This window comes from Carcharhinus amblyrhynchos, chromosome 35, assembly GCF_965287045.1.
Source record: "Carcharhinus amblyrhynchos chromosome 35, sCarAmb.v2.hapA, whole genome shotgun sequence".
NCBI classification, from domain to species: domain Eukaryota; kingdom Metazoa; phylum Chordata; class Chondrichthyes; order Carcharhiniformes; family Carcharhinidae; genus Carcharhinus; species Carcharhinus amblyrhynchos.
This window is the reverse complement of record NC_137358.1, coordinates 13601538-13617970: the sequence shown is the minus strand read 5'-3', so window position 1 is coordinate 13617970 and position 16433 is coordinate 13601538. Positions and strand designations below refer to the sequence as shown.

The following is a 16433-nucleotide window of genomic DNA, read 5'->3' as shown; positions in this document are numbered from 1 at the left end:
CTTCTGGTTGGCGATCAGTGACTATTGGTGTGCCTCAGGGATCAGTGTTGGGACTGCAATTGTTTACAATTTATATAGATGATTTGGAGCTGGGGACCAAGTGTAGTGTGTCAAAATTCGCAGATGTCACTAAGGTGGGTGGAAAAGCAAAGTGTGCAGAGGATGCTGAAAGTCTGCAAAGGGATATAGATAACCTGAGTGAGTGGGCGAGGGTCTGGCAGATGTTGGTAAATGTGAGGCCATCCATTGTGGTAGGAATAACAGCAAAATGGACTATTACATAAATGGTAAAAAATTATAGCATGCGTCTGTGCAGAGGGACCTGGGTGTCCTGGTGCAGGAATCTCAAGGAGTTGGTTTGTAGGTGCAGCAGGTAATTAAGAAGGCAAATGGAATTTTGTCCTTCATTGCCAGAGGGATGGAGTTTAAAAACAGTAAGGTTCTATTGCAGCTGTATAAGGTGCTGGGGAGGCCACACCTGGAGTACTGTGTACAGTTTTGGTCTCCTTATTTGAGAAAGGATATACTGGCACTGGAGGGGGTGCAGAGGAGATTCACTAGGTTGATTCCGGGGTTGAGAGGGTTGGCTTATGAGGAGAGACGGAGTAGACTGGGGATATACTCATTGGAATTCAGAAGAATGAGGGGAGATCTTACAGAAACATATAAGATTATGAAGGGAATGGATAAGATAGAAGCAGGGAAGTTGTTTCCACTGGCGGGTGAAACTAGAACCAGGGGGCATGGCCTCAAAATAAGGAGGAGCAGATTTAGGACTGAGTTGAGGAGGAACTTCTTCACACAAAGGGTTGTGAATCTGTGGAATTCCCTGCCCAGTGAAGCAGTTGAGGCTACCTCATTGAACGCTTTTAAGGCAAAAGTAGATAATTTTTTGAACAGTAAAGGAATTAAGGGTTATAGTGAGCGGGCGGGTAAGTGGAGCTGAGTCCATGAGAAGATCAGCCATGATCTTATTGAATGGGGCAGGCTCGAGGGGCCTGATGTCCCACTCCTGCTCCAAGTTCTTATGTTCTTATCGTGCTCCATGCCAGCCTGAGGAAATCCAGATGCCCTATCTAATCCCACCTTCCTGCACCTGGCCCCCATAGCCCTGTAGCTTACAGCACTTAAGGTGCAGATTCAGGTACTTTTTAAGAACTTAGGGTCTCAGTCTCCACCACCAACTCAGGCAGCGAATTCCAGACACCCATCGCCCTCTGCATAAAAAATGTTCTTCTTCATGTTCCCTTAACCCCACTTATCCTGAATCTCTGTGCACTGGTTCTAGAATTCTCCACCAGGGGAGACAATTTTATCCTGCTCACTCTATCTCTTCCCCTCATAATTTTGACCTCTTTTTATCTTGTCCACTCTATCTCTTCCCCTCATAATTTTGTCCTCTTTTTATCCTGTCCACTCTCTATCTCTTTGCCTCATAATTTTGTCCTCTTTTTGTCCTGTCCACTCTATCTCTTCGTCTCATAATTTTGTCCACTGTTTATCCTGTCCACTCTCTCTCTCTTCCCCTCATAATTTTGTCCTCTTTTTATCCTGTCCATTCTCTCTCTCTTCCCCTCATAATTTTGTCCTCTTTTTATCCTGTCCACTCTCTCTCTTCCCCTCATAATTTTGTCCTCATTTTGTCCTGTCCACTCTATCTCTTCGTCTCATAATTTTGTCCACTTTTTATCCTGTCCACTCTCTCTCTTCCCCTTGTAATTTTGTCTGGTTTTTATCCTGTCCACTCTCTCTCTTCCCCTCATAATTTTGTCCACTTTTTATCCTGTGCACTCTATCACTTCCCCTCATAATTTTGTCCTCTTTTTATCCTGTCCACTCTATCTCTTCACCCTATAATTTTGTCCACTTTTTGTCCTGTCCACTCTATCTCTTCCCCTCGTAATTTTGTCCACTTTTTATCCTGTCCGCTCTCTCTCTCTTCCCCTCATAATTTTGACCTCTTTTTGTCCTGCCCACTCTATCTCTTCCCCTCACAATTTTGTCCACCTTGATCAAATCACCCTCTCAGCCTTCTTTGTTCCAAGGAAAGTAACCCCAATCTCTCCTCGAAGCTACACTTTTCCAGCCCTGGTAACGTTCTTGTAGACCTTTTCCGCGCTCTCTCCAGAGCAACTCCATCCTCCCTGTAATGTGGTGACCAGAACTGCCCACAACACTCCCCAGTTGTGGCCTCACTGTTGTTTGATACAATTCCTATATTATATTCTTATTTTTATCTCTCTACCTTTGCCAATGAGGGAGAGCATTTCCGTACATCTTTACAATCTTATCTACTTGAACTGTGGCCTGTAGGGACCTGTACATTTGTACACCAGCCTGAAATATTTTGCCAATTTCAATGAATGAATTACAAGGCAGCGAGATCGTGGTGTTGTTGCTGAACTAGTAACCCAGAGACTCAGGGTAAAGTTCCGGGTTTGAATCCCACCACAGCAGATGGTGAAATTTGAGTTCAATAAAAGTCTGGAATTAAAAGTCTAAGTGTTTTATGGGCATCGCTGGCTGGGCCAGCATTTATTGCCCATCCCTAGTTGCCCCTGGGAGGGCAATTGAGAATCAACCACATTGCTGTGGCTCTGGAGTCACATGTAGGCCAGACCGGGTAAGATTTCCTTCCCTAAAGGACGTTAGTGAACCAGATGGGTTTTTCCAACAAGGTTTTCATAGATTTCTAATTCCAAACCTTTTAAAAAAAATTGAATACAAGTTCAGCCTCCTGCAGGATTTGAACCCAGGTCCCCAGAACATTAGTTGAGTTTCTGGATTAATAGTTTAGTGATTATACCACTCGGCCATCGCCTCCCCAATATTTCGAATCTAAAAGGCCCCTTCTCCAGAACTGGATCTACAGTGAACCCATAGAACCCTACAGAGCAGAAAGAGGCCATTCAGCCCATCGAGTCTGCACCAAACACAGTCCTATCCAGGCCCTACCCCCATATTATACCCACCAATCCCTCTAACCTACACATCCCTAGATACTAAGGGGCAATTTCTTAGCATGGTCAATCAACCTAACCCGCACATCTTTGGACTGTGGGAGGAAACCCACGCAGACACGAGGAGAATGTGCAGACACCACGCAGACAGTGACCCGAGCCGGGAATCGAACCCGGGACCCTGGAGCTGTGAAGCAGCGGTGCTAACCCACTGTGCTACCGTGCCACCCAGAACTGAACTGATGACTAAGAAATCATTATTGGGACTATTTGCCTTCTTTACCCTCTGCTGCACCTTAATGTTTACCTTCAGCGACTGGTGCACCAGGACACCCAAGTCTTGTTACACCCTTCCCTTTCTTAATTTATAGACATTGAGATAATAATAACCTGCCTTCCGTTTTCAAAGGGGATGCTCTCTATCCGCTTTGTACTTATTTTGAGATTCTTTATAAAGTAACGCGATTTGACCATGGTCTGACCCCACTTTCACAGGGTTTCTTTGAACGACCTCTCTGCGAGTTGTTGCCAGGATCTCGCCTCACTCCTGGTCGACCTGCCGACAATAAACGAGCTTCACCTCAACTTCAACGTTCTGGGAGATGCGGGCGTGAAGTACCTTTGCTGGGCCTTCAGGACTCGGGACACTGGGATGGAAACGCTCAGGTAACGTTGAGGACAGAGCAGGGAAGCTGACTGAATGGTTCCCTTTGACTCTTCTGTCAGAGCTGAAGGGAGGGAGGGTGGAGAAACCGCAACAAAGCTTCAAGGAGCAAGTGTGGGCCTGGGAGCAAGAGGTCAAGTTCAGACGGCGAGGGGCAGGGAAGTCGGGATCGTGCCTGCGGACTGAGCAAGTGTTCCCACAAAGAGGTCACTCAGTCTGTGTTTTATCAGGGAATCCCTACAGTGCAGAAGCAGACCATTCAGCCCATTGAGTATGTACTAACTCCAACAGAGCATCCCATCCAGACCCTAACCCCTTAACACCACATATTTACGCTGCTAATCCCCCATAACCCCGTATATTTACCCCATCAATCCACCTAACCTGCACATCTTTGGACACTAAGGGACAATTTAGCATGGCCAATCCCCCTAACCTGCACATCTTTGGACACTAAGGGGTAATTTAGCATGGCCAATCCACCGAACCTGCACATCATTGGACACTAAGGGGCATTTAGCATGGCCAATCCACCCTAACCTACACATCATTGGACACTAAGGGGCAATTTAGCATGGCCAATCCCCCTAACCTACACATCATTGGACACTAAGGGGCAATTTAGCATGGCCAATCCACCTAACCTACACATCTTTGGATACTAAGGAGCAATTAGCATGGCCAATTCACCTAACCTACACATCATTGGACACTAAGGGACAATTTAGCATGGCCAATCCCCCTAACCTGCACATCTTTGGACACTAAGGGACAATTTAGCATGGCCAATCCAGCTAACCTGCACATTGTATACAAGGGTACAGTTTTAAAGGGGGTGCAGAAACAGGGAGATTCAGAGTGGGGAGCAGGGTGAGGGGGGAAGGAAGATATATGTGAAGGAGGATATTTTGGCCCATCCTGTCTGTACACCTCTGAGGGAACCTCCATTTTGAGGCACCCTCAGCCTCCCCGACCTGCCCCAGAAGCGGCCATCTCTCCTGCTGGCACTGCCTTCTGATTGGGCCAATAGCATTGTGAGCTGTAATAGGAGGTGCAGAGGTGGACCAATAGGAGGCTTCCTTTGGGAAGATCACTCTCAGACTATGCGACTCTTATTTAATCCCAACACCCGAATCCCATGGGAAATTCTTCCCAAGCTCCCAATCGGTCTCCCAGGATCCAATGGTTCGGTGGTTTTAACACCCACTCAAGACTCAATGCCCCGTTCATTCACACAACATGCAGCGCCAGGGACCCGGGCTCGATTCCAGCCTCAGGCAACTGTCTGTGCACATTCTCCCCGTGTCTGCATGGGTTTTCTCTGAGTGCTCCGGTTTCCTCCCACAGTCCAAAGATGTGCAGGTTAGGTGGATTGGCCATGCTAAATGTGTGAGGTTAAGGAAATAGGGTGGGGGGACAGGGCCTGGGGTAAGTTACCCTTTCTGAGATACTTGGTACAGACCCGATGGGCTGAATGGCCTCCTTCCACCCTGCAGAAATTCTATGATTTCTAAGAACATTTTGCTACTCAGTTGATCTCATTGCCTCTGACCAATTTGCAGGGTGTCTCACCTGGTAACCAGTCTCCGGATTCAATGTGATTTAGCAGTGACTCAGTCCCCAGTGTCTCACCTATTCCCTCTGACTCCCTCATCTGTTCATCTCATCTCTTCAAATGGAATCCATTGCTTACATGTTTGAAAAGTTTACACATTGAGCAAGTCTCTGATCCTAATTGTCTCAGAAAGTCTGATTAAATCGGTGACCATGGCAAACATTCTCGTTCATTATCCAATTCTCGATTGCTTTTTGCTGCTTCTCAACTCCAATCACAACCTGTTTACTTACATCTCCCAGATCCCACTGTATCCCATGCTCCTCCTGTCTCCCAGATCCCACTGTGTCCCATGTTCCTCCCGTCCCCCAGATCCCACTGTGTCCCATGTTCCTCCCGTCCCCCAGATCCCACTGTGTCCCATGTTCCTCCCGTCCCCCAGATCCCACTGTGTCCCATGTTCCTCCTGTCTCCCAGATCCCACTGTGTCCCATGTTCCTCCCGTTTCCCAGATCCCACTGTGTCCCATGTTCCTCCCGTCTCCCAGATCCCACTGTGTCCCATGTTCCTCCTGTCTCCCAGATCCCACTGGATCTCCTGTTCCTCCCGTCTCCCAGATCCCACTGTGTCCCATGTTCCTTGTGTCTCCCAGATCCCACTGTGTCCCATGTTCCTTGTGTCTCCCAGATCCCACTGTGTCCCATGTTCCTCCCGTCTCCCAGATCCCACTGTGTCCCATGTTCCTCCTGTCTCCCAGATCCCACTGGATCTCCTGTTCCTCCCGTCTCCCAGATCCCACTGTGTCCCATGTTCCTTGTGTCTCCCAGATCCCACTGTGTCCCATGTTCCTCCTGTCTCCCAGATCCCACTGTGTCCCATGTTCCTCCTGTCTCCCAGATCCCACTGTGTCCCATGTTCCTTGTGTCTCCCAGATCCCACTGTGTCCCATATTCCTCCTGTCTCCCAGATCCCACTGTGTCCCATGTTCCTCCCGTCTCCCAGATCCCACTGTGTCCCATGTTCCTTGTGTCTCCCAGATCCCACTGTGTCCCATGTTCCTCCCGTCTCCCAGATCCCACTGGATCTCCTGTTCCTCCTGTCTCCCAGATCCCACTGTGTCCCATGTTCCTCCCGTCTCCCAGATCCCACTGTGTCCCATGTTCCTCGTGTCTCCCAGATCCCACTGTGTCCCATGTTCCTCGTGTCTCCCAGATCCCACTGGATCTCCTGTTCCTCCTGTCTCCCAGATCCCACTGTGTCCCATGTTCCTCCCGTCTCCCAGATCCCACTGTGTCCCATGTTCCTTGTGTCTCCCAGATCCCACTGTGTCCCATGTTCCTCCCGTCTCCCAGATCCCACTGGATCTCCTGTTCCTCCTGTCTCCCAGATCCCACTGTGTCCCATGTTCCTCCCGTCTCCCAGATCCCACTGTGTCCCATGTTCCTTGTGTCTCCCAGATCCCACTGTGTCCCATATTCCTCCTGTCTCCCAGATCCCACTGTGTCCCATGTTCCTCCCGTCTCCCAGATCCCACTGTGTCCCATGTTCCTTGTGTCTCCCAGATCCCACTGTGTCCCATGTTCCTCCCGTCTCCCAGATCCCACTGTGTCCCATGTTCCTCGTGTCTCCCAGATCCCACTGTGTCCCATGTTCCTCGTGTCTCCCAGATCCCACTGTGTCCCATGTTCCTTGTGTCTCCCAGATCCCACTGTGTCCCATGTTCCTCCCATCTCCCAGATCCCACTGTGTCCCATGTTCCTTGTGTCTCTCAGATCCCACTGTGTCCCATGTTCCTTGTGTCTCTCAGATCCCACTGTGTCCCATGTTCCTCGTGTCTCCCAGATCCCACTGTGTCCCATGTTCCTCCTGTCTCCCAGATCCCACTGTGTCCCATGTTCCTCCCGTCTCCCAGATCCCACTGTGTCCCATGTTCCTTGTGTCTCCCAGATCCCACTGTGTCCCATGTTCCTCGTGTCTCCCAGATCCCACTGTGTCCCATGTTCCTCCTGTCTCCCAGATCCCACTGTGTCCCATGTTCCTCCTGTCTCCCAGATCCCACTGTGTCCCATGTTCCTTGTGTCTCCCAGATCCCACTGTGTCCCATGTTCCTCCCGTCTCCCAGATCCCACTGTGTCCCATGTTCCTTGTGTCTCCCAGATCCCACTGTGTCCCATGTTCCTCCCGTCTCCCAGATCCCACTGTGTCCCATGTTCCTCCCGTCTCCCAGATCCCACTGTGTCCCATGTTCCTCCTGTCTCCCAGATCCCACTGTGTCCCATGTTCCTCCCGTCTCCCAGATCCCACTGTGTCCCATGTTCCTCCCGTCTCCCAGATCCCACTGTGTCCCATGTTCCTCCCGTCTCCCAGATCCCACTGTGTCCCATGTTCCTCCTGTCTCCCAGATCCCACTGTGTCCCATGTTCCTCCCGTCTCCCAGATCCCACTGTGTCCCATGTTCCTCCTGTCTCCCAGATCCCACTGTGTCCCATGTTCCTCCCGTCTCCCAGATCCCACTGTGTCCCATGTTCCTCCCGTCTCCCAGATCCCACTGTGTCCCATGTTCCTTGTGTCTCCCAGATCCCACTGGATCTCCTGTTCCTCCTGTCTCCCAGATCCCACTGTGTCCCATGTTCCTCCTGTCTCCCAGATCCCACTGTGTCCCATGTTCCTTGTGTCTCCCAGATCCCACTGTGTCCCATGTTCCTCCTGTCTCCCAGATCCCACTGTGTCCCATGTTCCTCCTGTCTCCCAGATCCCACTGTGTCCCATGTTCCTCCCGTCTCCCAGATCCCACTGTGTCCCATATTCCTTGTGTCTCCCAGATCCCACTGTGTCCCATGTTCCTCGTGTCTCCCAGATCCCACTGTGTCCCATGTTCCTCCTGTCTCCCAGATCCCACTGTGTCCCATGTTCCTCCTGTCTCCCAGATCCCACTGTGTCCCATGTTCCTTGTGTCTCCCAGATCCCACTGTGTCCCATGTTCCTCCCGTCTCCCAGATCCCACTGTGTCCCATGTTCCTTGTGTCTCCCAGATCCCACTGTCTCCCATGTTCCTCCCGTCTCCCAGATCCCACTGTGTCCCATGTTCCTCCTGTCTCCCAGATCCCACTGTGTCCCATGTTCCTCCCGTCTCCCAGATCCCACTGTGTCCCATGTTACTCCCGTCTCCCAGATCCCACTGTGTCCCATGTTCCTCCCGTCTCCCAGATCCCACTGTGTCCCATGTTCCTCCTGTCTCCCAGATCCCACTGTGTCCCATGTTCCTCCCGTCTCCCAGATCCCACTGTGTCCCATGTTCCTCCTGTCTCCCAGATCCCACTGTGTCCCATGTTCCTCCCGTCTCCCAGATCCCACTGTGTCCCATGTTCCTTGTGTCTCCCAGATCCCACTGTGTCCCATGTTCCTCCTGTCTCCCAGATCCCACTGTGTCCCATGTTCCTTGTGTCTCCCAGATCCCACTGTGTCCCATGTTCCTTGTGTCTCCCAGATCCCACTGTGTCCCATGTTCCTTGTGTCTCCCAGATCCCACTGTGTCCCATGTTCCATGTGTCTCCCAGATCCCACTGTGTCCCATGTTCCTCCCGTCTCCCAGATCCCACTGTGTCCCATGTTCCTCCCGTCTCCCAGATCCCACTGTGTCCCATGTTCCTCGTGTCTCCCAGATCCCACTGTATCCCATGTTCCTCCCGTCTCCCAGATCCCACTGTGTCCCATGTTCCTCGTGTCTCCCAGATCCCACTGTATCCCATGTTCCTCCCGTCTCCCAGATCCTACTGTGTCCCATATTCCTCCCGTCTCCCAGATCCCACTGTGTCCCATGTTCCTCCCGTCTCCCAGATCCCACTGTGTCCCATGTTCCTTGTGTCTCCCAGATCCCACTGTGTCCCATGTTCCTTGTGTCTCCCAGATCCCACTGTGTCCCATGTTTTCTGTATTAAATATAATTGTTTCTGATCCAGATCGCCCTTTGATGGGAGTTGTTGTTAGTGTTTTTAAGGCTTGGTGTTTAAGTGGGTGAAAGATTACATCCTAACTGTGATATCTTTAATAATGTAATGTCTACCACAGGAATGAAGGACAGATTGCTGCTAAAGTGAATATTATTGTTTTGGAGGAAGAATGTTAATTTTCTGACATTGTTAAGAATTTTGCTTCTTTGCACTCTGGCATTTTATGGTTTCTCCCCCTTCTGAATTCCCTTTCTCTCTCTTTACTCAAACTCTGTTTTAAGCTGCACATATTTCCCTTCAGGACTTAATGCCTTCTTGTGTTTCTCCTTGTCTTCCTGTCTCTCTCTCTCTCTCTCTCCCTTTATCTATCTCTATTTATTCCTCTGTCTATTTCACTATCCACCTTTTCTCTCTTTCTAAACGCTCTCTCACTCTCACTCTCTCTATTTCACTTTCTATCTCTCTATCTCCCGATCTTTCTGTGTGACTCTATATCTCTGTCTCTCCCTGTCTCTCTCAATTTCTCCCTCACCCTCGTTGTCTTTTCCCCCACTCTGTCCCTTTCTCCCTTCCACCTATCTGGCTCATTTTGTCTCTTGCTTTCCATTCCTGTCTCTCTCCCTGCCTCTCTCTTTGTATCTCCCTCCCTTCCTCTCTGTCTCTGTCTCTCTGTCTGTGTGTCTGTCTGTCTCTCTCTCTCTCCCCCTCCTCCATCTCTCCCTCATTCCCTCTCTGTCTCTCTCTCCCTTCCTCTCTGTCTCTGTCTCCCTCCCTCTCTGTCTCTGTCTCCCTCCCTCTCTGTCTCTCTCTCCCTCCCTCTCTGTCTCTCTCTCCCTCCCTCTCTGTCTCTCTTTCTCCCTCTTTCTCTCCCTCTCCATCTCTCCCTCCCTCCCTCTCTGAATCTTTCCCCCTCCCTCCCTGTCTCCCTCCCCCTCTCTCCCTGCCTCTCTGTCTCTCCCTCCCTCCCTTGCTGTCTCTCTCTCCCTCCCTCCCTCTGTCTCTGTCTCTCTCTCCTCTCTTGCCCTCCACCTTGCTCTCTCTGTCTGCCTCCCTCTCTCTCTCTGAAACCTTCCCTTTGTACCTCTTTCTGTACCCCCTCCCCTCCCCTCTTTTCTCTCTCCGAAACTTTCCACCTTCCATTTCTTTCTCCCTCCCTCTCCGTCTCCACCTCTCCCTCTCTCTGTCTGCCTTCGCTCCATACTCTCTCTCCATCTCTCTTTCTCTGAATCTTCCCCCTTTCTGTCTCTCTCCTCCCCTCTCCTCACTTTGTCATCCCCTCTCTCTGTTTTATGATCTCTCGTTCGCTGCCTCTCTCCTCATCCCCCTCTGGCTCTCCTGGTCCTATGCCTCCGTGGCTTTGTAACCGGTTTTGCCGCTTCTCTCTCCTGTTGTTGGGTAGCCTGAAGAGGAATTATCTGACGGACGAGTGTTGTGGGGATCTTGTTTCCTCTCTGTGTGTGATGAAGACACTGAGGTTCCTGGACCTCTCCTTTAATGGGTTTACAGACAGTTCCCTGGAGCACTTCTCCCATCTCATACTGAACTGTGCCAATCTGGAAGAGATTACGTAAGAACGTTTTCTTACTTTGCAGTTCATTGGTCAGATACAATCTGTGATAAATGCTGCGTGTATTTTTTTGAATTATTCATTATTGGGACATGGGCGTCAAGGCAATGAAAAAATTACATTAGCAAAGTGTAGGTAACAATGTGTGCTTTGCACGGAGGGAAGGTGATGGCACAGTGGCATTATCATGAGATCATTAATCCAGAAACTCAGCTAATCCAGGGGTTCGAATCCCGCCACAGCAGCTGGTGGAATTCAATTTTTTAAAAAAATCTGGAATTAAGAATCTACTGATGACCGTGAAACCATTATCGATTGTTGAGAAAGCTCATCTGGTTCACTAGTCTCCTTTAGACCATGAGAGCAGAATTTATTTCCCATCCCTAGATGCCCGAGGGCAGTTGAGAGTCAACCACATTGCTGTGGCTCTGGAGTCACATGTAGGCCAGACCAGGGTAAGGACGGCAGATTTCCTTCTCTAAAGGACATTAGTGAACCAGATGGGTTTTTCCGACAATGGGTCATCAGTAGATTCTTAATTCCAGATATTTTTTATTGAATTCAAATTCCACCATCTGCCGTGGCAGGATTCGAACCCATGTCCCCAGAATATTATTTGAGTTTCTGGATTAATAGTCTAGCGATAATACCACTAGGCCATCGCCTCCCCACAGGGCAGGTAATCGGGGAGCTTATACTCCAAGAGGCTAACCTCACAGGCCTTGTTGAGGTCACTACAGTTACGTCTATGATTCTCCAATCCTCCGGTACTGTGTCTAAGGAAGGTCGGGAAATTCTGGCCAGTGTGTCTATAATTTGCGCTCTAATTTCCTTCAGTACCCCTCCTGATGCCTGGTCACATGTAAGCCTGAAGGATGGCAGCACAATAGTTGGCACTGCTGCCTCACAGCGCCAGCGACCCGGGTTCAATTCCGACCTCGGGTGGGGTTTGCATGTTCCCCCCGTGTCTGTGTGGGTTTCCACCAGGTTTCTTCCCACAGTCTGAATGTGTGCAGGTTAGGTGGATTGGCCGTGCTATGTTGCCCCAGGAGGGGGTAGATGCATGGGGTGAGGGGATGGGTGTCGGTGCAGACTCGATGGGCTGAATGGCCCGTTGGCCGGGTTAAAATCTCCCTCAGTGTACCCGATCGAGTGTGGTGACTAGGAGGTCTTCGCAGTAACTTCATTGCAGCGTTAATGTGAGTCTACTTGTGACTAATAAGTGACGTTCGCGCTGAAGGGATTAAGAAATCACGTTGCCTTCTCTTTGCTCTGTCTCTTACAGATTACAAGGCAACTGTTTTAGTCCCCAGGGATGCAAAGAGTTGGAGCAGCTGATGAACTCCAGACTGAATTTGCAAATTATAACCCAGTGCAATCAAACCGAATCGAAGAAGTTTTCGATTGAAAAAGACTGGCTTTTGTGGCCTGTGAACATGGCGTCAGTTTGTTAGGTGTTGTTAAAATTGTTGGGGGGGAGTTTCGCAAGGGAAGATCCCACCTGCCACCATGCTGCCACCCCCATCCGCTCTCACAGACCTTGGTGCCCAGAAGACATTTGGGTAAGAGTGCCACGGACCCTGCCATTGGTCGATCTCCCTACGCCATTTGCCCCTCTGAAAGGTCAAACATGCACCATTTTGGAAAGGTGGGGGGAGCGGTGGGTAGGGGGGAAACCACAACTGCTCAGTTTTGGTTCCCCTCCCTCCCCCCCCCCACAATGTACAGGTTGGTTCCAGTCGCGGACTTTGGTTCCGTAATGGGTGGCCACCACCACCACCACCTCCGCCCCCCCACCCCCCCGTCTGCATGGGTTTCCTCCCACAGTGCGGGTTAGGTCGCTTAATCGTGCTAAGTTGCCCCGTAGTGTCGGGGGGTGGGGGTGGGGGAGTGGGGGGTGGATTAGCAAGGGGAAAGAAGCTGAATTCGGGGGTGACTGATTGGAGCGACCTGAGGCCACATTTGGCAGGAACGGGGTTGAGGGGGGGTTGACTTCAAGGAGCCTGAGTGAAATAAGAACATCAGAAATAGGAGCAGGAGTAGGCCATCTAGCCCTTCGAGCCTGCCCCGCCATTCAATAAGATCATGGCTGATCTCAAGTGGATCAGTTCCACTTTCCCGCTTTCTCCCCATAACCCTTAATTCCCTTGTCTATCAGAAACCTATCTACCCGTGACTTAAATATATTTAGCGAGGCAGCCTCCACCACTTCAATGGGCAGAGAATTCCAGAGATTCACCACCCTTTGAGTGAAGAAGTTCCTCCTCAAGTCTGTTCTAAACTGCCCCCCTTTATCTTGAGGCTGTGCCCCCTAGTCCTACTGTCCTTTCTAAGCGGGAAGAATCTCTCTACCTCTACCCTATCCATCCCCTTCAGCCTCCGCTGGTTGGAGCCACACCTAACATGGAGGCAAACTGTTCCACGTGAAGGAATCCTATTCATCGATGAGTTTAACTCAACAAATCGCACATGCGACATACAAAACTCTGGATGAACTCAGCAAGTGTAGCCACATCGGTGGAGGGAATCTGAGTTAGCAGTCAGAAATGATCCGTACCACCTACCGCGGGAGTCGTAACGGGTGGGACAGGTAATTTGGCGGATGTTTAAAGGTCCACTGATCTCGGGAGGGAACTTCCAGTCTTGGTTTTTTTTTTAATTTGTTCGTGGGACACGGGTGTCGCTGGCTGGGTCAGCATTTATTGCCCATCCCTCGTGTCCCGAGAGCAATTGAGAGTCAACCCCATTGCTGTGGCTCTGGTGTAGGCCAGACCGGGTAAGGACGGCAGATTTCCTTCCCTAAAGGGACATTAATGAACCAGATGGGTTTTTTTCCGACGACGATTTCACGGCTATTAGTAATTCCAGATACTTTTTAATTTCACCATCTGCTGTGGTGGGATTCGAACCTGGGTCCCCAGAACATTACATCCACAGGTGATTCGGTCCTCCTTGTTGGCCAACAAGGGGAATACACGTGGTGGGCCGTGCGAGGGCTGCTCTTGGATGTTGCTTCGAGAGTTGCCTAGTTCTTCACGTCGTTGGTGTACGCTTAAACTGGACCAACTGACGGGCATCATGACAGCTCTGTGACTATCACTGTTTGCTGTGCAGTTACAGGGACCCGGGTCGGATCTCTGGCTTGGGTCGGTGTCTGTGGGAGTTTGCACATTCTCCCCGTGCCTGCGTGGGTTTTCTCCAGGTGCTCCGGTTTCCTCCCACACCCCAAAAAACGTGCTTTTAGGCTGATTGGTGTTAGTAAATTGTCCCTAAATTGGATCTCCCTTAATCTGGTGCACATATAATTCCCTAAATTTGCACCCCTTTATTGTGGAGTCCATGAGATGTAGACGTAGGTGGAAGTAGGATTGGAATGAGGCCCTCACTGAGTGTTAAAATGGGCGGTGTGGGCTTGTAGGGCCAAAGGGCCTGTTTCCTGTTTCCTTAGCTGAGTTTGTGGATTAATAAATCCAGCCACCAGGCCATCGCCTCCCCAATAATGACCCCTTTCTCCAGAACTGGTTCTACAGGGACTGCGGTATTTTGCTTTTATGGGATAAAATGTCCCCCCCCCCAACACTGAATTGAGAAGGAGTTTACAACGAAGGGTAGGGTGGCTGTTCCTGCACCAAGTGGTGGAGCAGGCAGGCAAAACACACAGGCCTGTGCCTGATCCCGTCACTTTGTCTGCCCCAGGATGGCTCACCGGCCTGTCAGCAACCTGCGGGGGGCGCCACTCCACATGGCCGACCAGGGAGGCTCCTCTGCTTCTGCTGTCCGGTGCGTCGGAAGGAGTTTGCGCATTGCTAATCCATCTGTTTGGCTGCATTACGGACACGCCGTTCCTCGGCTATCGAGTCGGTGGGAGGCGGGGGGGACTTGAACCCAGAGCCTCTGTCTCGGGCCACCACCCACAGCAGCAGAAAGTCTCCCCTGTGCCGACGTCACTGGACCCGCGATCTTGGGCCAACAAGATGGAGCCGTGGCACGGTTGGTTAGCACTGCTGCCTCACAGCGCAGGGTTCAATTCCGGCCTCAGGTCACTATCTGTGTGGAGTCTACACATTAAAACCCTACAGGGCAGAAAGAGGCCCTTCAGCCCATCGAGTCTGCACTGCCCACAATCCCACCCAGGCCCTACCCCCATATCCCTACATATTTACCCACTAATCCTGCTAACCTACGCATCCCTGGACACTAAGGGGCAATTTCTTAGCACAGCCAATCAACCTAACCCACACACCTTTGGACTGTGGGAGGAAACTGGAGCACCCGGAGGAAACCCACGCAGACACGAGGAGAATGTGCCAACTCCACACAGACAGTGACCCGAGCCGGGAATCGAACCCAGGACCCTGGAGCTGTGAAGCAGCCGTGCTAACCACTGAGCTACCGTGCCGCTCCATTCTCCCCGTGTCTGTGTGGGTTGCCTCCTGGCGTGGGGTTAGGTTGATTGGCCATGCTAAAATGACCCGAGTGTTGGGGGATTAGCAGGGTAAATAACTGGGGGGGGGGGGGTTTACAGGAATAGGGTGGGATTGTGGTCGGTACAGGCTCGATGGGCCAAATGGCCTCCTTCTGCACTGTAGGGATTGATGAATCTACAAGTTCCACCGTGGTCATCGAGGAAATTTAAACTGTGTTCATTAAATAAATGCAATTCACAACCACTTAATGTGATTTGATTTATGATTGTCACATGTATTAGTACACAGTATTGTTTCTTGCGTGCTATACAGACAAAGCATAGAGAAGGAAAGGAGAGAGTGCAGAATGTAGTGTTACAGTCATAGCTGGGGTGTAGAGAAAGATCAACTTAATATAAGGTAGTTCCATTCAGCAGGGAAGAATCTGATTCGTAATCTCAGATTTTTGTCTCTTTTTCCTGACGGAAGAAGGTGGAAGAGAGAATGTCCTGGGGTGCGTGGGGTCCTTAATTATACTGGCTGCTTTTCCGAGGCAGCAGGAAGTGTAGACAGAGTCAATGGATGGGAGGCTGGTTTGTGTGATGGATTGGGCTACATTCACAACCCTTAGTAGTTTCTTATGGTTGAGGCAGGAGCCATTAGGTGACAGAACCCTGGTGCAATATGAATTCTTTCACTAAACTTGTCTGCCTCGGTACATCACTTACCACCTTTCAGATATTCCTCCGAAGCCCACCCCTTTGACAGAGCTCTCCCAAGAACCCCCTTTGTGGCTCAGGGCCATCCTCTGGGCGGGATTCTCCAGCCCTTCCTGCTGACGGGATTCTCCAGCCCCGCTGCAGTGAACGGAGAGTTAGCTGAGCGCCAAGCACTCCGTCTCTGGCAGTGACAGTGGGGCGTCTGCGAAACACCCCAGAAAGATATGTCCTGCCAAAGTTGCTACATAAATGCAGTGAGTTGTTGTTGAATAAAAAAATACTTTGTTGTCAGTAACGGGGATGGTGAAATATTTTGGAAAAATATTACTCGATTCAGGGATATAATCCTGCTGTGATTATCCATCTTGGCCCATAGTTGACCCCTGAGCCACAGCAACGACCATGACTGATAAATATCCTTCAAACTCCATAACAAGCAGCGTAAATCCTACCTGACCATGTACAGTTCTGTGGGGTCCATTCATTCCTTTGAATAAGACCATAAGACATAGGACCAGAATTAGGCCACTCAGCCCATCGAGTCTGGTCCGCCATTCAATCACGGCTGATATTTTTCTCATCCCCATTCTCCTGCCTTTTCCCCGTAACCCC

At 50.5% G+C, this 16433-nt stretch overlaps 1 protein-coding gene across 1 annotated transcript in view; it reads left to right on the top strand.

Moving 5' to 3' along the window:
* LOC145361489 (NACHT, LRR and PYD domains-containing protein 3-like) overlaps positions 1–12333 on the top strand; it is a 35097-nt gene extending 22764 nt beyond the window's left edge. Inside the window, exons 10-12 of the mRNA XM_080217301.1 lie at positions 3456–3626; positions 10529–10696; positions 11982–12333. Of these exons, the coding sequence (XP_080073427.1) occupies positions 3456–3626; positions 10529–10696; positions 11982–12150 (508 nt within the window). The 3' untranslated portion in view covers positions 12151–12333. The remainder of the gene's footprint in view (positions 1–3455; positions 3627–10528; positions 10697–11981) is intronic.
* Positions 12334–16433: the final 4100 nt, after the last annotated feature.